The following is a 20,658-nucleotide window of genomic DNA, read 5'->3' as shown; positions in this document are numbered from 1 at the left end:
AAACACTTTCTTAGCAGCTTGTTTTTTATTTTAATTTTCCAATTCAGAGTTGCTTAGTTTTGGAGATTAAGATAACAAAGAGCATATATATAAGCGCACGAAAATATAAATTATTAAACAACGTGAAGTACCAGTTCTGCACACGACACGCGCGAAGATCAATTAATTAGTTTAACAGTATATAAAAGGAGAAGCTAGTAAGGATATGCTGCGCCATATATTCTCTGCAGTGTCCATACTATAAAACATTTTTTTGCCTATAAATACAGCCTTTGACACCATTACATACATGATTATCCCTGATCAACTCCAGAAAACTAATCGAAGCCCAAAACAGCTATCAGTGAGTAAGAGAGATCGAGGGAAATGATCAATTCCAATTCTGCAATCCTCATTATCAAGCTGTTGCTAGCACAATATCTAGCAATTGGTTGTGTTTCTCAGGCTTTCGATTTCTTCTACTTTGTGCAACAGGTGAGTGAGTGGTCGGTTTCGAAAGAGAGATTTAGCGGCCTTAAAAATATACACAACTTTAGTATTCTGTTTCATCGTTTATGTTATAAATTATCTCAGTCTGTCCTAAGATCAAAACTTCTTGATTCACCTGATCCTCTAATGCAGTGGCCAGGATCATACTGCGATACAAAGCAAAGTTGTTGCTATCCAACAACCGGAAAACCCAAGACAGATTTCAGCATCCACGGGCTTTGGCCTAATTACAATGATGGTTCGTACCCCTCCAACTGCGATCCCGACAGTCCTTTCGATCGATCCGAGGTACTTACCTAACATTAATTGCAATACTTGTCCTACTCATAACATGTTACATAATTACCATGGCTGCCGACTTTGGTACTGTAACCATGTTTGTTGGAGAATTATTAAAAAAGTTACAAATCTCCCAATTCTATATTAGATTTCAGATCTAATCAGCAGGATGCAAACAAGTTGGCCCTCACTGGCCTGCCCAAGCAGCGATGGTACAGGGTTTTGGTCACACGAATGGGAGAAACATGGGACTTGCTCCGAGTCTGTCCTTGATCAGCATCGATACTTTGAAGCAGCTCTAAACCTAAAAAAGAACGTAGACCTCCTCCAAATACTTGAAAGTGAAGGTACGCAATCTCTTTGTTAGAATACTGCATATATAAAGAGATAATTTGGGATTATATTCTTGTTCTTTTCTATTCTGTTTGAATATATAGCTTAAATATTAAAATCAAAAGCAAGTTAGCATCAAGCCCCACTCATTGGTTTTCCAACCATGTTATATATCCTGCGTCGATCTTTTTGTGTTTTATTCTAATTATATTAACTAAGGCCGGGGGGGAAAATGTGACAGGAATCCAACCAGATGGGAGATCTTACAGCTTAAGCAGCATAAGCGAAGCAATAAGAGGAGCAACTGGGTATGCTCCAGGCATAGAATGCGAAGTTGGAACATCGGATAACAGCCAGCTATACCAGATATATGTTTGTGTAGACACTTCTGGGTCGAATTTCATCAAATGTCCGGTGCTCCCAAGTGGGGGATGTGCCTCCAACGTTGAGTTCCCTTCCTTCTAGAGAGTACTGGCCGTTGGGATATATTTGTCACTTTCTCAATTATCATTTGCTGATGATATGCTTTGCATATATATATACTAGGCGGGTGCAACGTATAAAGCACGTTTATCTAGTTTTATGAAATGATTATTTCTCAAAAATAATATATATTTTATAAAAATAATTGATTTTCACTTAATAATTTAAGGCATAGGGGAGAAAATCTCAATCTTATTATCTGAAAACCGTTTATCAATCAGTATCTTGATTATGAGATTATGTATTGATTATGAAGGGTAACATCTCAATCTTATTACTTAAGTTACCAATATAATTATTGTTAACTTGGCGTTATCACCACCTTAAAACAATGATTTAAGCCTTGCAAATCTCATTGGCTAGTTGGATTACATGAATAATTTATGTGTCATTTAGATTCGAAGATGAGTTAAGATTGGTTGTGAATAGTAGTGAGATGAGTTGTGAATAGTAGTGAGATTTGTGAGTTAAAGTTGCTAAATAGTAGTGAATAATAATGAGATGAATTGAAATGAGTTGAGATAAATTGTAAATACAAATGAAACCGTCAAATAAGTTAATTGGTGGGCCTATAATAATAGTATAGGTATATCTGATAGACTCCGATAATACATATATTAATATTTGTGAAGTCATGTCCAAGATGATCTCAAAACATTTTCCCCTTCGTTATGGCAATTGAATGTAGAAGAAGCAGTTTCGTTAATTAATAGTTCACTTTTTAGGTAAAATTACATAGATCATGATAGCTCTCAAGGAATAGAAATCTCTTATTCACGTTTGATCGGAAAATAAAAACCAAACAAATATTGAACTATAATAACCAAACAAATAGACAATGAACAAACAGAAGAAATATTGATAGCCACGTAGTAGTAGGTATGGTGTTGGAAAACCTCATTCGGCTGTCAGCCAGAGTTGTTTCAGGTTCTAACTTTCATAAGCTTCTTCTTCTCCTTCCCCATACTCGCCCTCATCATCAGCTATTGCATCCTGGTACTGCTGGTGCTCAGCCACCAAATCATTCATGTTGCTCTCCGCCTCAGTGAACTCCATCTCATCCATACCTTCCCATACCAGTGCAACAAGGCCTTGCGAAGGAACATGGCTGTGAACTGTTCGCTCACCCTCCTAAAAAAAAAAAACTTCCACCATAGGGAATTGCCAGATAAATTTTCAGAATCACCTCCCAAGCAACCAAAAAAACGCATGCAATATATTCTATTTTCCCTTTATATTCCATGTTAGAGAGTTCATATATAATAATATAATATAATCTTGTGGCCCTTACCGTGTACAAGATGAAACTTCACGACAGCACCCACATCTTTCCATTTACCTTCTACTAAATCAATCTTGGGTATATAGTTAGGATAAAGTTCTGGTATCTCGTACAATCGTTTCCTGTTAGCCTCAAACAAAGCACGAGCTGGTGAGCCTCTGTTTTAGGAGGCCAAAAACAGAGTCAACCGTTGCACCTCCGCTGCCAACGGTTCTCTTTCTCTCACTCTCCGTCTCTCTCACGATGTTCTCGGGCTTCAAAGACTGGCAAGAAATCTCAGAGAATCCAAGAATTGCGACGTCCTGGGTATGGTATAACCGCTGCCTCTACCAACCCTGTCAAAACAAAACTGTCTGGGAAAAAAAATTAATTTCATTCCTTGTCAAAAACCAAAGAAACGCCTCAGATCGCTTTCATTCCTTGGCCACTTCACACCGTTGGTGGAGGAGATGTCTGGCCTTCCAACATGTTGCAAATCATCGGTGAAGTCGAAGCGTCAATACATCTGTGGTATATTCAACAGGCGTTCTAGTAACTCTTCACATTGCTTTTAATTTTACCATACAAACCGAATTAACGGGAGTTCAAGGAATATAGGAAAAGTTAATAGAAAAATAAGAAAAACTGTTAATGTTAGATAGTCACTTTATATATATAAAGAGATAAAGATATATATATATATATATATAGTTTATTGGATTAATTAATTAATGTAGCCCTGCATGCCTGATCACCAGTCTATTTTATTTGCTTGCGCCATTAATAATATAATCTGTGGGCTGGCCAGTATAAGTGTCACAAAGGATATATATGTTGGGGTGTTTGTTTTTGCATCTTTTTTTCTTTTTTCTTTTTTTTTTGTTACTCTAATTAAGCTCCCAAAGCCTCTTGTTTCAGAAATTAATTTGGTAACTAAGATGCAAGCAATATTTGACAATTTGCACCAAACGCGAGCAGTGTGTAATTTGTCACACATCAACACAACCTCGACAGTACTTATTAATCATGTACAGTTTGAAACTATATATTATCCCATTTTCAGACACTCAAGCTATGGCTGGTGATCAATATTCTGCCCAAAAAAAACTAACGCGCGTAACCTTTAATTTGGTATAAGTTGTCTATATTATTAGATATTGGAGAGTTAAATTGAACGACATTAATTACTTTAATATATATAATAATACAAATATCATAGTACTTATCCTATATTAATAAATGTTAACAAAAGAAAAAAGAATTTGGAATTTGGAATTTGGTTTCTTTTTTAGACTTCTTTTATTTTTATTTTTTTAGAAATAGAATGCTTTTGATGGCCCTTTTTTTTTTTTTTGTTGTTCCTTATTTGTTTTGATATATTTAGATAACATATTTTTCTTTCTTTTAAAACTCTTAGAACTGGATTGTCTTTTTTTTCAATTTTAATTTTACTTTTATTCTTTTAAAATGGGTTAAAAAATGAATTAAATTTGTTTTCCTGAAAACCAAAAGGCCAGGCCATTCAGCTAATTCCATTCCCCAAACTGTTAACAAACAAAAATGGATATTGGCATATATATCTCTCTCTCTCTCTCTCTCTATATATATATATATATATATTAGGTCAAAATAACGTGCAAATCACATTTGCCTAGTTAGATTAAACAGTTGTTTTACAAAAATAATATGTTATTTTACAAAATTTGTAAAAATAGTTGATGGCATATATAGCTAAGAAGACATTGCTCCAACTTTTATACAAGTAATATAATTAATAGAATATTACAAAGGAACTTTAACAAACAAATAAACTACTACGATCAATACTTTAACAAGATGATTGAGTTTGCATCATCAAGATGATAGTATTTAATGGTGTGTTTTGGGCCAAATGAGATTTATTTTCCCTTTTTCCTATATATTTTCGCTTTGCATTATATTTTGTTGGATAACTGTATAACCTCGTTGAGGATATTTCACTGTTGTGGTTCTGTTTATAAAATTCTGGTACTTATGATTACTAAGTTGTGAAATTTATTTTCTTATTTTAATGTACTATTTTTTTTTATTGGACCCTTCTTTTTTGGACTGGGTTTATTTTAGTGTGTTTTATTCTCTTTTGGGCCCAGCCCATTCGGATTTGAAGCCAAACCCGTAGCTTGCAGCACAGTCCTCCCTTTCTCTCTAAACAGCGTCGTTTTGGCCATAGCCCTTGGGGCTTTATTTCTTTTCCTCCTGCGTGCCGTCCGCTTCTTCTTCTTCTTCTTCTTCTTCTTCTTCGGTTTCATCTTTCTTCCGAAATCCCGATCCTCATCTTCTTTGACTTTGGCCTCAACTACGATCTCCACCATGGGTTGACACATAGCTATGCCTATCTATCTTAGGGAACCTCTTTTCTAGCTTTCTGTTGACTAAAATGCAAAAGCTGAAAATTTTTTATTTCTTTCTCTGATCTACAACCACCATTCTTTCTCTCAATCTTTCTTGGATTCCATGTCTGCTCTATCCAACTAGGTGTTTTTCTTTATATCAGTTTGAGATCGAGATCGTCTTTTATTTTCTTTCTCAGGATTTGGCCATTTTTAGTTCCTTCCATCCAAATGGTAAATAGGCTGCTAGAAGACCTCAGGCTCAGGAAAGTCAGATATGGATTCCCAAACCCCCATTTCCAGTGGACTTTGATCTTTATTATGGTATAACTTGACTTCCCTACTGATTACTTTTGATTCCCTTTACTTTCTCTTCTCATTTCCATTTATTTTTACTTCTGTTTGGCTTTCTCCACATACTGAAAAGCAAGTGTGTAAGTGAAGAAATATTGTTGCGTTGGGTCAGAAGTTAACGAAAAAAATAGGATTTAAGTAAAGATATATATTTAATGAAAAAAAATACTAAAACAAGAATTTTCGTCTCACACATTATATATATACACTTTTGCTTTAAAAGTGGAGTTTAAGCCCGCAGATTCAATACGAAAAGGCAGGCCCATCATGTTGGTAATATCTGGTAAAATAAAACATCTTGCCAGAGAATGGTAGTATCTCAATAGAGATTAATTGTATTAGATCACGTTAAAGACTTGCCGTTAACTTTAATGGAAAAAAAAAATGTTAAAACAAGAATTTCTGTCTCATACACACTTAATATATATAAAGATATATGTATATATGTGTGTATGTATGCATATCATGTCATGGTGGTGGTAGATCATCATCAAATTTTTTTTATCTTTCTTTTTTAAGTACTATATATAGGAGAAATATATATGTTATTTCTATTATGGAGGGTATATCGTCATGCATCTAATTACCGTCTATTAATTTAACTCCTCGATCTTGCCGAGGGAAGAACTCTAATAAAATGGGATTCAAAGAGTGATCAGTTCGGAAATGTATATATTCGATCGGTTATTATATTAATAACCGAATTGATGATAATGATCAAGATTATTCACATGGCCTAAGAATATTAATTCTCCATCGGGTATTATATTATATTATATAGATATAATTGATAATGTATTATGTACGTACGTAGAAGGTTTTCACGTGATCATTGAAGATATATGCGTGATCAGGATCGTGAGACTTGTGTACCCAATAAATGTATCCATCAAGAACACGGCCAGCTTGCATGGTGGCTGCCGGCTGGCCTCAACCATATATATCTATCTAGAATGGAACAGGATTATATATATATATATGTATGTATGTATGTATGTATGTATTTCGATTGAAGACTGGAAGGATTATTAACTCTCACACCCTTATAACTACATGATCACATGCACAGAAGCAATACCATACCAGGCTGAGAGAAAAATAGAGATCATGATATCTTACCATTCTTTCTTCGTTGAGCTTCTAGTGCTTCAATGCTTAGCACTTGCGTCTGCATCACTTGGATATAATTTCCACTACTTTGTACAGCAGGTAAGTACTTTGATCGATCGAGTTTCTCAAAAAACTTTATCCTCATGATCAGTGCAACGCATTTTGGTTTAATCACTTCTAATTCAAAATGCAAGTAGATGCTGACAAATCTTTCATCCACTAATCTTCTCTAATAATATTGTAGTGGCCGGGATCGCACCCATGCGTCACAAGGAAAAGTTGTTACCCAACAACAGGAAAACCCGCAACAAATTTCAGCATCACTGGGTTTCGGCCATATTACAAAGATGGCTCATCCGAGACCTTCTGCAATGTTTCTAACAACCCTTTTGATCTATCCAAGGTACATACAAACATATATATATATATATATATATATATATATATATATACACACACCAGATCAAAAACTAGTTTGGCCTATGATCAGATTAATTAAATGATGCTGCAACATATGCAGGGGTGATCAATATATATTCTAGTAAGTTAACATACATAATGTTCATGCATGCATGCCTAGATTAAAGTTCAACATTATATATTGTTTATGATGGTTACGTACAGATCTCGGACCTGACCTCTAAAATGCAAGCAAATTGGCCATCACTAGCGTGCCCATGCAGCGACAGTACTACAGGCCTATGGTCACGTGAATGGGATAAATATGGAACCTGCTCAGAGTCTAGGTATCTCCCAGGTGAACATGCGTACTTTAAAGCAGCTCTTGATCTCAAAGACCGAGTAAACATCCTCCAAATCCTCGAAAAGTCTGGTAATTTCCCATGCTCTTTACCCAGTCTTCAGTGAACCAGATTCAAGTTTTATTCTGACATTTATATATATGATAATATATATGGGAGCTAGGTCTTATTATTTTGTGTATATCTAAACAGGAATTCAACCAAATGGGGGATTTTACAACTTAAGTAGCATACATAGTGCTATACACAAAGCTATTGGGTACGATCCATGGATAAAATGCAATACTGATGCATCGGGGAATGGCCAACTTTACCAGATTTATCTTTGTGTCGGTCGATATGAACTGACCTTCACGGAATGTCCGGTGCTACCCAAAACTACCGAGGATTGTGCCTCTGCCATTAAGTTCCCAGCTTTCTAGCACGTCGCAATTAATTGAGGGATCGAGGGCGCTCTGTCGATGCAATTTGGCTCCCAAAATGAAGAAAAATTCAAGCAATCGATTTTATTATATATTAAACTAAGAATTCATGTTAGATTGTAACGTACTATTCTTGTTTGCAGTTGTAATTAATGTGCGTTTTATAAATAACTTGGCAAATCAAAGGTAGATCTAGCTAGCGTTATTTTCAATATACTGTATTGTTAACGCAAATGATATATACTTTGTATATTTTTTCCTCGAAAATTAATATATCGTATCATTTCATTGTATGGTCAAATCATTACAAACTTTGTCATTTACAGCCAATTGATTAATTTCCCGCGGTCCCTCTTCAATCCAACATAGTTCCCCTTCAGCTTGCACAGTCATTTGCTAGTTTGTAGGCCACTTCATTCCCCTTTGTGTGTATGAATGCCACTGTCCAGTGAGAGCTTGAAAGTAGCAGTTTCTTTTGGTCCTCAACAATCTGTCCCCTCCATGACTCATCTACCTCATTAGACTGCACTGCCTCAATAACTTCTTTTTCATCTCCTTCAAAAGTTACTTCCCGCAACTCATCTACATAGCTGGCCTTTGGAGCTGCCCTGCTGCTTCTGATGTATGGGCAGAAAATGCAAGTCCATTTAAGAAATGGAAGACCAATGGGATCGATTTTGAACAACTGTGGATGGGCATGTATAGAGGCCTTCCCAAGGATAAATTGGAAATGACAGTGGGAAGAAACGAATTTATTTTTTGAAAAAAAATCGCTAGCCCAGGTAAGATTGTACAGCTTGCCGTGGCAGGGCTAGTAGTAGACTTCCATGAGGCAAGCATGATGAAGTTTGAAAGGCAGAACTAGGGAGGATTGACTAAGAGAAGGCAATGCTGGAAAAAACCAGAAGGCAACATATGCAAAGTTAATTTCGATGCTGCCCTTGATACAAAGAACCAGAGGATGGGGATTGAGATTATTGTTAGAAATTGTAATGGTGACATGCATCCTTGCTTCGATGTGTTCTAAAAAAAAGTTTGTAATTTCACATTTTCTTGCTGAGTGTAATGCGTTATGGAGGTCTATGGATCGCATGGATCACAGTTTTCCTCTTCTCTTCGGCATATTGGGCATATAGGTTCATCAATAGTTCTTCTCTTACACAAGTTAACTCTTGTAGGCAGAATGTTATTGGCAGCTTTCCATATAAAGTGCTTACAAGCACCTGGTACTTCTAGAGACCATATATGTTTCCATTGTTAAGCCTCATCACCTTCATAAGATGTTCCACCCTCACTCTCCTTCTTCCTCTGCAGGTCGATCGACATAATAGGCACTTCTTACTGTGAATTTACCATTCTTAGTGAAACCCCAAAATTGTTTATCTATTGCCCCCAATCGACTAATAGGCCGGATGGTACATATTTGCACAGTTTCTTCCATGTGGAAAACTTCCTTAACAAGATCGTCCTTCCATTCTTTTTTCTCCTCATCAATTAATTCACATACTCTTGATTCAGCATTAAGTATTCTGATGGGTGATTGTATATACACTATATGTTGTAGGCGTTGGCAGCCACTTCTGACCTCAGATCTTTATATTATGCCCATTGATCCCCACCCTCCACTTTAACCACCCGTCATTCAAAACATCCTTCACAGACCAGATCATACTCCTCCAGATTAGAGATGGGAGTTTCCTAGCTAGCCTGGCTTCAAGAAACTGAGCAGTTTTGAAATACTTGATCTCTTTATATATGCAGACAACAAGTGAGTTTGGCTGTTGCAACAACCTCCACCCTTATATTGATATATAATAAGAAGATCAATATTATAATGGGTACTGTGATTGACTTTCTTATATTGAACAAGAATATTAAACAATACACCCAAATTGTGAAATTGCGTAATTTTTCAAATGCAGGAGTTTTTAATATGAGCCAGAGGGCCCACATGAGTGACCTCTCCCTGCTAGAACGAGGGGTTTTTACTTTTTAATTTGCAGTTTGAAGTTGAAGGGCGGAAGTATTCAGGGGTAGCGTCACCATGCATGCCTGCACGTTGGATATATAAGTATGTACTAGATGAAAGCGACGTGCAAAACATGTTTACCTAATTTAATTTTATGATTATTTTTAAGAATTAATATTATTTTTATTAAGAAAAAAATTTTGATTAATAATGTAATACTTTTAGAAAAAAAATATATAATTTCTAACATCAAAAATTTGATAATTAATCATAATTAAGTAGATGATAAATAATTACACGCTTTTTTTTTTTCTTTAAGCAGATGATAATCACAAGATAAATAGTTGTTTTATCTTGGTTTCTCCATGCCATTTATTTACTATAGATTAAAACCAGAATAGTTACAAAATATAATCCTTAAAATTTTTCAGAGTATATGTTTCAACATGAAAAGAGTAGACATAATTAAAATTATGCCGTAGAAAATCTGATTCTCACAATAATAGCATGTGAGAAGTGGGGAAAAGAAAAAATATAAGAGATCAAAGTGAAAATATAAGTCACTCCTATCTTTACAAAATCTTCACCTCTCCTTCACTTTCTTGCCCGATGCTAAAACACTATAAGCATAACTTTCAACAGAATGTAGATTACCTCTCAAGTTCCTTTCTCTATTGCTTTCGAAAGTCAATAACATCAGGTGTCTCAACACCAGTAGGAGTGCTGAAAAAAAAAACACATATAAGTAATGAAAAATGCAGTATACAATACAAAATCAGGCAATGATCTACAATAAAATATTTAAGCACACATGGTAAAACATGAAAAGACGATGATCACAACATTTGAACAAAATGAAGCTAAATTTAAAATGATAATTCTGATATGATCGCAAGGGACAGTTATTTCATATGTTCTGTTTCTGTTTCTTTTACCATTTTTTTTATAAGTAATCAAAATCCATTCCATATTTATGTGTAATGGGCTAGAAATTTCAATTCTCAAGAATTATATTAGGTGATTTGATTAAAATCTTTAGTTAACCATAAAAAAGTAGATAAGGGTACAATTAGAAGTTGTACTTGAAGGCATACGTTGAAATAAATTGGCATAGAAAGTGACCTTCAAATCCCTATATATCGATACAAGATTATCCATGAAAGGCGTGATTATTAAGTCTATCAACCATAAGAAAATAGATAAATCATTTGTATCAACAAAGAGACAAAAAATAGCTAAGAATGATTCTCTTACTGACCATTAAAATATACTAATTAGAAAAAGTGAAAAAATAAAGATCTAGGATGCCTATGCTTGATTTTGTATGTAGAATATCTTAATTTCCATGTGATTTTCATATTTTTTTGTCATGTGTTCAGAGATACAACCATCTTTGCACAAAATGAAGTAAAAAAATGAAAAACAGAAAACGTCACAATTTAACATAAGATATTCACATGACAAAAAGAAAGGGAAGATATTAAAACTCCATAAACATTTGTCCCTCAACAAGACCAAAATCAGGGGGTAAAATCCAAGAAGACTTCCCCAATCCCAAACTAAAAATAGCAATAAAATAGATAAAAAAAACATAAACAAAAGTTCAGAAACAGCTTCTCTATTCTAGAAGCCCAATATCCACGTGAACCAAATTACGTACAAACCCATCTAAAGCTTGCATATTTGAACGCATAAACATCAAGAAAATGAACGACAAACAAAAAGTAAACAAAACCCATAGAAATTAAACGCAAAAGTCCTAAATGCAGTCCAGCAAACCTACAAAATCCAATTTCGAAGTACAGGATGTCAAAAACATTAACACAAAATCCGGCTTGCAAATTTCTGTCGAGCAGGCTTCTATCAATTGCAATTTCCATCAAGTCATAGGAATTCATTTAAAAACCTCATAAAAACATATAAAAAAGTTAATCTTAATAAAAGAAAATATAACTTTGAAACCACAAAAAACCTAAAAAAAATTAAAAAGAATGAGAAATATTGGGCAAATTTAACTTTTTAGAATCAATATTTCAGAAAATGTAAGATGAGTGTTATGGTTAGCAGTGGTAGTGGACGAATGGAGGCGCGAGAGGGCATTGGAGCGACGCTGAATGAGGGATTTGAACACTAGGAGAGAGATTTTGGGGGTTGGCATGAGTTATTGATGAGGCACATCGGGAACTCTCATATGGAAGATGAAGTGAGAGCGATGAATACGAAGAGGCGCTTAGTGATGGATGCACAAAGATGCATCCACACCCCACACCTTATAAAAAGTATCTTTATATCCTATGAAAAACATGCTCACACATCCTATAAAAAAATTCTAAGTGTAGAGTGTGAAAGTGAATAATAACTACTACATAATAAATCTTTTATAGAAAGATGGTCCAAGTGAACTTATACATTCAAATGGTCCACACCCTGCCTGTTATTTTGTTCACCAATTCCATCATCCTTCAATATTTTGGAGGCAACAAATTAAGTGGGAGCAATATTGATCATGATCATCAATTCACATGCTAGCAATTGGATCAAGGGCGCAGTAGTCCTAGTTGATTTGGCATCTGCTTTTGCAAGTGTAAATTCGAAGTTCAGACTATCTGATGTGACAAGATCTTCATTATTTTTGTAGCGTACCGTGTGGCAAGTTTTGATATACAGGACGGTTTGTGGACTTTGGTTAAGTTTGATGGATATATCATTTATATTGAAAATTATATTTTTAATTATATACGGATTATGCAAACGTTGCATATTTTTTTTAAATGAATAAATATAAAATTTATATAAAAAAATTAATTTTTTAATAATAATTTTTTTCTTTAAATGAGTGTTTAGTACTTACATTTTTTATATAAAAAAAATTATTTAAGATTATATCTATTATGATTCAAATATGAAAAGCATGTAGGAGAATAGAAACCCATTTCCAGCTCCCTTTGATCTTTAACTGCTTTACGTTTCTTCAGCCTTGTCTTGTTAGGTTGGACACATGGAAGTCTAAACAACCAATGTTTATTGTTTTCATACTTGGGACCACTGGTAGATACTGACACGGAAAGGAAAGGATGTAATTACCATATGCTTTTCATTTATTTTTATCATCCAAATAGAGAAAAAAATCTAATTATAAATATGCTTATTGGCCCACCTAAGACACATTTAATTTGAAGACCTGTCGTATTAATTAGTATAAAAAAATATTTATATATATAATTATAATTATATTAATAGAACTTACAATGAATAATGCAGTTGCATGCACGAACACAAATAGAAAATATAATTCACCTTTGTGAAAATTGAGAGATTTAAATGCATAAATTGATGTAAATTGACGTGATATATTAGATTATAAAATTATTTTTATTGTAAATAAATCTAACGTATCGTATAAAATCATATAATTTCGTATCGTATGAAATCATATAATTTATTTTTGTTAGATTATTTTATGATTATAGTAGTACTTATCTTTCAAGAATTCCTAAGCTATTTTATTATTATTAATTCGCTTGTGAAATAAGATGAGAATTAAGCTATGCAAGCCCTTAATCACAAATGGTGGTGTAGGCTACTACGAGTATGATGGCCCACTTTGGTACTGAAAGCAAAATAGAGAGACGAAAAAAGAAGCCTGCATTAATGAATATGCATTGCATGTGAAAAGGGGGCTAGCCGACATATTTCATGTCGAGCGTGATCAAGCGTTACACAATCCAAACGATCCAACGAATTAATTTCCGTCCCCAAGCATATCCAGCACCCAGACTCTCGCCCTTTTTTTTTCCCTATAAATACATCTCTCGCCGAGGTTGTATTCATCATTATACCAACCCACATTACAGCAAAAGATAGATTGAGAGAGAGAGAGAGAGAGATGAAGCACAACTGTTCAATCTTGTTCAAGCTTTTAATACTACAATGTCTGTCGCTTCTATGTGTTTCCCAGGACTTTGATTTCTTCTACTTTGTCCAGCAGGTGGCCGACTTTTAATTCTTCTCCTCTAATACCTTCTGCGTAACGTCGGGTACTAATTTGACAAATCTCATTGCTTTCTGTTGTTTTTTTCTCCCCATTTTTGCGTCGTTGGTATACAGTGGCCAGCATCGTACTGTGACACAAAGCAGAGTTGTTGCTACCCAACGAGCGGGAAGCCTGCAGCAGACTTCAGCATTCACGGGCTTTGGCCTAATTTCAAGGATGGCTCCTACCCTTCAAACTGCGATGCCGATAGCCCTTTCAATCAAGCTGAGGTAACTACTTCCTATCCCAATTACATACAATATATATATATATATATATATATATATATATATATAAATGGCTATGAATTTGATCCTATTATGAAGAGATGCAAGAGATATTTGGAGGTGGGGCTTGTTATGATGCTCTTTTTGGCATCAAATTTGTCGGATTTTTTGTTCTTACCATTTCCATGAATAGTTTCCATTGGAGTACAAAAAACCAAGGCCTTCCATGCGATATACATGACAAGGAAAGAAAACAAAATCAACCAAATTATTATAGACATGAATGCAGTCTCGCCTGCATTGTTTGCCAATTCCCACTTCTCATGGAGGGGAAGTGTGTTTTTCTGATTAGAATATACTTTTTCAAAAACAGACAAACCAAACCAAAAGCATGATATTTATTAGTTGATTGGCCACGTTTGGTAACCTTACCTGGCCATTAATAGCCAGGGGCCAGCACAGTTGAGCATACACTTTAATATTCACAAAATTAGGGCTTTCACATACACATGGCAGAAGATCATCAGGAAAGATAGGGTACTGAGTTACAAGGCTTCAATCAACGGCACAGAAGAGAGTAACCACTGCTCTAGTCTAACAACATCACAATTCACAAGACAGAACAACTACATAGAACCAATAACAGCTTCAAAATACAATTTAAGCATAGGTTTCCAAAGCAATTGATCTGGGCAACCTCAGTTAGCAATACAAACCGGACAAACAAACCAAAACAATGATATATTTAGTTCATTTCCTACATTTGGTTGAAAAATCATAAATTCACCAACTTTTTAAAAGTAGCAACAGAACTGAATCATGACAAATACTTTGAGAAGTACTACAAAGGGACTGTACTAGGAATCAAGGATAATAGCTATATGGTTGATTGTGTGTTGAGTATTTTAGCTTCTTTTTTTTAAAAAGAAGTTATATCCTCTAGTTATCAGACCTCTCAAGCAATATGCAAAAAAATTGGCCATCACTGGCATGCCCAAGCAGCAATAGCGTAGGGTTCTGGACACACGAGTGGGTGAAACATGGCACATGCTCAGAGTCTGTCCTCGACCAACATGGATACTTCGCATCAGCTCTCAACCTCAAACAGAGATCAAGCCTCCTCCAATCTCTTAACAGAGCAGGTAACGTTGATACTCAATCAATAAATACAGAAAAATTCTTCTCAGCCATTATTTACCACCTCATACCCTATGAAAAACATCTCCGTATCCTATAAAAAACACTCACACACCTTATGAAAAAACTATAAGTGTAAAGTGTGAGAGTAAATAGTGGCTAATGCATAATAAATCCCATAAATATGTACTTTTTTTTCTCATTTTTATTTCAATTAATTTGATTTTGGTTTTTTAATTACACCACGTTTATAGTCAGATATCAAGTAGTATTTTTAAGTTCTGATTAGAAACAAATATATATATATATATATATGTATATATACACACACAGGAATAGAGGCAGATGGGAAATCTTACAGCCTACAAAACCTCAAGGAAGCCATAAAAGAAGCAATTGGGTATACTCCATGGATAGGGTGCAATGCGGATGCTTCGGGTAACAGCCAGCTTTACCAGATCTACCTGTGCGTGGATACTTCTGGATCAGACTTCATCGAATGTCCTGTGTTTCCCAAGGGAAAATGCAGTTCAGCGATTGAGTTCCCTTCATTTTAAGATTGTGAACGATCCATGTTATCTGTTTAATTTCTTTGATCATCCACTGATCATCAATTCAAGTAACCACTGTAATGATCGTCAATTTATGTATACCCGCCTGCAGGCTACAGTTTGTTGGATGGAAATAAGTTTTCATATATGAAAATCGAAAACAAAAAATATATCAACGTGTTTGTGTAATTTGAATGAAAAATTATATTTGTAAACCGGTCAATATATAATTGAAAGAAGAGGAAGAAATTGGATGGCCCTAATCAACTCTGAATTTCTGTAAGCTCTCTACATGCACTTTAAATATAGAGGAAAAAAAAAAGGAAACGTTTTTATGCTCTTTACATAGCTTGGGCCAAAAGAGTCCCAACATCCAAAAAAGAAAAAAGAAAACAAAAAAGCTGGGATGGATCAATGTTAGGAGGAAATTTTTTATGATACATATATATATATAGATCAGCACGTGTGGCTTACCATATTCAACGCTTCTATGTACACAATTGATATAAGGTACTAGGAGTGTACACAAACCGAAGAAATCGACCATAAGTACCTCACACAGGCTGCCAGAGCACGAAATCGGTTGAAACCAGTGTAGAATAGGTTGGTCGGTTCGGTCCCAATTTAAAACTGGACTGGACTGCTGAACCAACCGATTCTATAAATTATATATTTTTTAAAATTATATATATATAAACATAATGTGACATAGGGTTTGAAAAAAAAATATATAAATGAAACAGTACCGTTTAAACACCCTCTTCCCTCACTCTTTTTCTCTACTTTGACTTCCCTCTTCTATTCAAACTCCATTGCAGCGACAGCCATCCCTCTCCACTCCAGTCTCCCCTTCCAGCGACGACGCAATGCACTTTAGCTGTGACTCTGTCGAGTCCGTCCCCCTGAGCCCATCTTCGTTCCCCTACCTCCGTCCCTCAGCCGTCGAGTTCGTGTGTTAAAAAAACCCCCCCACGCCCACGGTCACCGCCGCACGCCAGTGATTTTCTTGAGGTGGGATTTTGTTCTCACTTGAGTTCTTGACTCACTTTGCAATTCGCACGCCGGTCTTGAGGCAAAGTCATTTTTTTAAAATTTTTAATGTATTCAATTTTGTCATTTTGACGTGTTTAATTTATCATCATATCAATTATTAATTTATGTTACATATTATTTGTTATTTAAGTTATTTTTTGTGTATGCACAGGGATAGAAAAATTTTGGATCAAAAAATTGGACTGTGAACTTGAAGTGTGAACAGTAATTCGAGACCCACTGTAAGTGTTCTTGTTAGATCAAATCATCAAATTATTAACTTGTGCGCTGATTTAATAGTGTTGACAATTGGGTTGTAAAATTATTTTGATTATTGAAATAAATTGTGAGGTTGTGAGCGAACTAAAATCTAGATTAGACTCTTAGACTTATGATGTTTGTCATGTTGAAACTAGCTGCTGTGTAATTGACAAATTGTGTTGATGTTTGTTCTTTGTTTGTTTTAATTTGTTGTGTTTCACTGTTTTTAATTAATTATGTATTTACTTTTTCACATGTTAGATGGATTCTTCGTCAAGTCCAATTGATCTTAATTAGAATGAACAAACAATTAATTTGGAAGAGTCCCAAAAACCAAGACTCCCAAGTGCCCCTAATAGTAGTAGTGAAGAGGCTGTGAAGTTGGCGATTGTAGAGATGGTAATTATCGATGAATTTCCATTTAGAATTGGTAAAGGGTAAGGATTTAGGAAGATGGTTTGGTTGTTTGAACCTCAATTTAAAGTATCATGTTGTGTCACGGTTGCAAGAGATTGTTTGCAATAGAAAAACTCAAGCTTAAAAAGTTGTTTAAAGATGGGGGAATGATATTTTATTAATAACCAATACATGGACATTGGTACAAAATCTTAATTATATGTGCCTAACTGCATATTTCATTGATAGTGATTGGGAATTGTAAAAAAATCATTAATTTTTGTTTAATCCCCAATCATCGAGGGGATACTATTGGGAGATATATTGAATCGTGCCTCCTTGACTGGAGCATTGATAAGATATTTACTGTTACTGTTGATAATACTAACTTAAATGATACTACAATTTCATATTTGAGGCATTTTTTGACAGGGAATGTGTTGGAGGGAAAATATATACACATGAAATGTTGTGCTCATATTTTAAACATTGTCGTGAATGAGGGTCTGAATGAGTGTAATGACGCCATCACAATGGCTAGAAATGCGATTAGATATGTGTGTCCTTCTTCTGCAAGATTGGACAAGTTTAAGAAATGTGTAGAGAAAGAAAAAATTGATTGTAAAAAAATATTATCCCTTCATGTGCAAACCTGATGGAATTCAACTTACATGATGTTGGAGACGGCTGAGAAATTTGAGAAGGCTTTCAGGCGGATGGAGAGTGAGGACTATAATTTTCCCTCTTACTTTAATGATGACACAAGAAGTCTCCTAGAGCTGAGGAATGGGAGATAGTGCTGGTTTTTATGAAATTTTTAAAAACATTTTATGATGCCACTTGTCGATTTTTTGGGTCTTTATATGTCACGGCAAACACCAATTTTTTAGAGATTTGTATGCTCCTAAAAGAGTTAGTTAGACTGAGTGAGAGTGACAATAGTTGTTTGATGAACATAGTCATAAGCATGAGAATTAAATATGATAAGTATTGGAGTTTATTGGATAGAATGAACTTGTTGTTGTTGATTGTAGTTGTGCTTGATCCACATAGTAAGTTAAGACTTCTTACTTTCCACCTGAAAAAAAAATCCTTGATAAGACTTGGGCTGAAAAGTTGGTGTCGAGTATGAGACATTTATTAGCAGATTTGTAAATGGAGTATAATGTTACGTTCGGTTTTACCTCGACTAGTCGAAAACATGTTCCCCATTCGACATCTGCATCCACAAAAAATGGTGAAGACAATCATGAGTCACATTTGCTTTATGAGTGATTGCTAGCATCTTCCGCCTTTGGATCTACAGTTGCCAAAATAGAGGTGGATCGGTATTTATCATATGGTTGTGAGGAACTCAACCCATCTTTTGACTTGTTGATTTGGTGGAGAATTAATGAACCTAACTATCCTATACTTGTAAGGATTGCACGATACTTGTTAGTTATATATATTTTCACAGTTGCATCAGAGTCAACATTTAGTACGGGAGGTCATGCACTTAATCCTTTTCGGAGTTCGTTGGCTCCGAGAACTGATGAGGCACTTATTTGTACTCAGAATTAGTTATGACATCTGTCAACGCGAATTGATATTCGAGAGTCCATGGATAATATAGAGAGATTTATGGTAGAATCTAGTAATGTTTTTCTCATTCTATATTGATTTAATTTTATAAATTAATTTAATTTCTTTTTCATTGTCCAAATTTATTAATATTTTATGTTTTAATCTTATTAATGTTTATATAAAGAGTTAGGAGCACAATTAGGCGTCACAACTATTGAAGACTGAAGACTACTTGAGAATCTATTTGGAATCTTGGATATTGAAGATTTAGTGCAATTTTATTCAAGAACAATTGTTGTTTACTTGCTTAAAGACAATTTGTTTTGGTTTGTAATATGTATTAAAAATTTAGTGGAGTTTTTTATTTATTTATAGTTATCTAATAATTAGTATATAAGTAGTATATATTTAGTAGTTACTAGTTGGTAATAGTATAAATGACCTTAAAATTAAAAAGAAATTGAATATTTAAAATAAATTTCTTAAATTCAGCCAAAAAAGTCTAAAATGTTAATGATTTTGAATAATGAATAGAGCTCAAAAAGATATTGAATTCGATAAAAACATAGGCCCAAAAATACTAGTCCAAACCGGCCAAGATCGAGAAACCGACCTTGAACCAGCCAGAACCATTCCGGCCAGTTCCATGACCCCCTTCACACGGTCGGTTTAGGCAGAACATGTATAAAAAGATATTGATGAGATATTATGTAAATTAAACATAGACCAAATAAGTGATAGGCCGGAGTTTGTATAGGAATTATTGAATTAATTAGTTGTAAATGATCTGCACGTACAATGTGCAAGATCAATAAATAATTTTATTAAATAAAAAAATACTTTCTGCAATAATATTATTATTAATTCTAGTAGATCTATTATACAATAAAAAAACCTTTAAAAAAGAGAGGGACTTGATGGAGCGACTCGATCTTCTATATATCTCATATATTATTGCCTCCCTAATTTGTTTCTATGTTAATATATTGATAAGTCTCACAAACTTTGCTTGAGTGATCAAGAGATCAGGGACCAATAAGTACTACTTATAAATAAAAAAAGCCCACATTAAATAAATATTAGGAAAACTTACAAATATATAACTACAAATAATCTTTGATAAAATTAATAATTTGATTGGATATATTATTTTTATTTTTAACTAAATTAGCCAGTGTCAATATCAAACAATAGTCAATATCAAACAATGAAAGAAATATGTGGATTCACGGAAGTAAAGTTTATGCTTTGAATTAGATTATATAGTATAGTTATAATTTCAACAAATTATGATCAAGGATATATATATATATATATATATATATATATACGAGATCGATCATGTGCATGCATGGATGCATGATACATTATTAAAGACATTATTTTCTTCTTTCAAACTCCCACAAGTTAAAGAAATATAAAAATGTCTCTATTAGGAAAAAAAAAAAATAGAAGGAAATAATAATGATTTTGAAGGATAATATCGTGTGGCCCCATCCCTTTTCTCTCGAATCCGAGGATATATAGTGCATGTACTGCATGTTATGTGTTGTTTGGATTTTCTAGAATTATTGGCTAAATTATAGGATTTGAAGCGAAAAAAGTACACATATAAAATAAATTTT

General features: G+C 34.2%; 3 protein-coding genes across 3 annotated transcripts; all 3 read left to right on the top strand.

Moving 5' to 3' along the window:
* The first annotated feature begins 239 nt into the window (after positions 1–239).
* On the top strand, positions 240–1,608 carry LOC121254705 (extracellular ribonuclease LE-like). Its single transcript, XM_041154840.1, has 4 exons — positions 240–474; positions 622–777; positions 917–1,115; positions 1,343–1,608. The coding sequence occupies exons 1-4, from the start codon at positions 367–369 to the stop codon at positions 1,564–1,566; spliced, it is 687 nt and encodes a 228-aa protein (XP_041010774.1). The 5' UTR covers positions 240–366; the 3' UTR covers positions 1,567–1,608.
* A 4,937-nt stretch (positions 1,609–6,545) lies between these two features.
* Positions 6,546–8,151, top strand: LOC121254704 (extracellular ribonuclease LE-like). Its single transcript, XM_041154839.1, has 4 exons — positions 6,546–6,777; positions 6,923–7,081; positions 7,303–7,510; positions 7,632–8,151. The coding sequence occupies exons 1-4, from the start codon at positions 6,622–6,624 to the stop codon at positions 7,859–7,861; spliced, it is 753 nt and encodes a 250-aa protein (XP_041010773.1). The 5' UTR covers positions 6,546–6,621; the 3' UTR covers positions 7,862–8,151.
* Positions 8,152–13,604: 5,453 nt separating this feature from the next.
* LOC121254703 (ribonuclease 1-like) lies at positions 13,605–15,954 on the top strand. Its single transcript, XM_041154837.1, has 4 exons — positions 13,605–13,818; positions 13,938–14,093; positions 15,034–15,232; positions 15,561–15,954. Exons 1-4 carry the CDS (start codon positions 13,717–13,719, stop codon positions 15,782–15,784), a joined length of 681 nt encoding a protein of 226 aa, XP_041010771.1. The 5' UTR covers positions 13,605–13,716; the 3' UTR covers positions 15,785–15,954.
* Positions 15,955–20,658: the final 4,704 nt, after the last annotated feature.

The sequence above is a fragment of the Juglans microcarpa x Juglans regia genome, chromosome 3D (assembly GCF_004785595.1).
Source record: "Juglans microcarpa x Juglans regia isolate MS1-56 chromosome 3D, Jm3101_v1.0, whole genome shotgun sequence".
Lineage (NCBI taxonomy): Eukaryota > Viridiplantae > Streptophyta > Magnoliopsida > Fagales > Juglandaceae > Juglans > Juglans microcarpa x Juglans regia.
The sequence above is the reverse complement of the archived record's forward strand: the minus strand, read 5'-3'. Positions and strand labels throughout refer to the sequence as shown.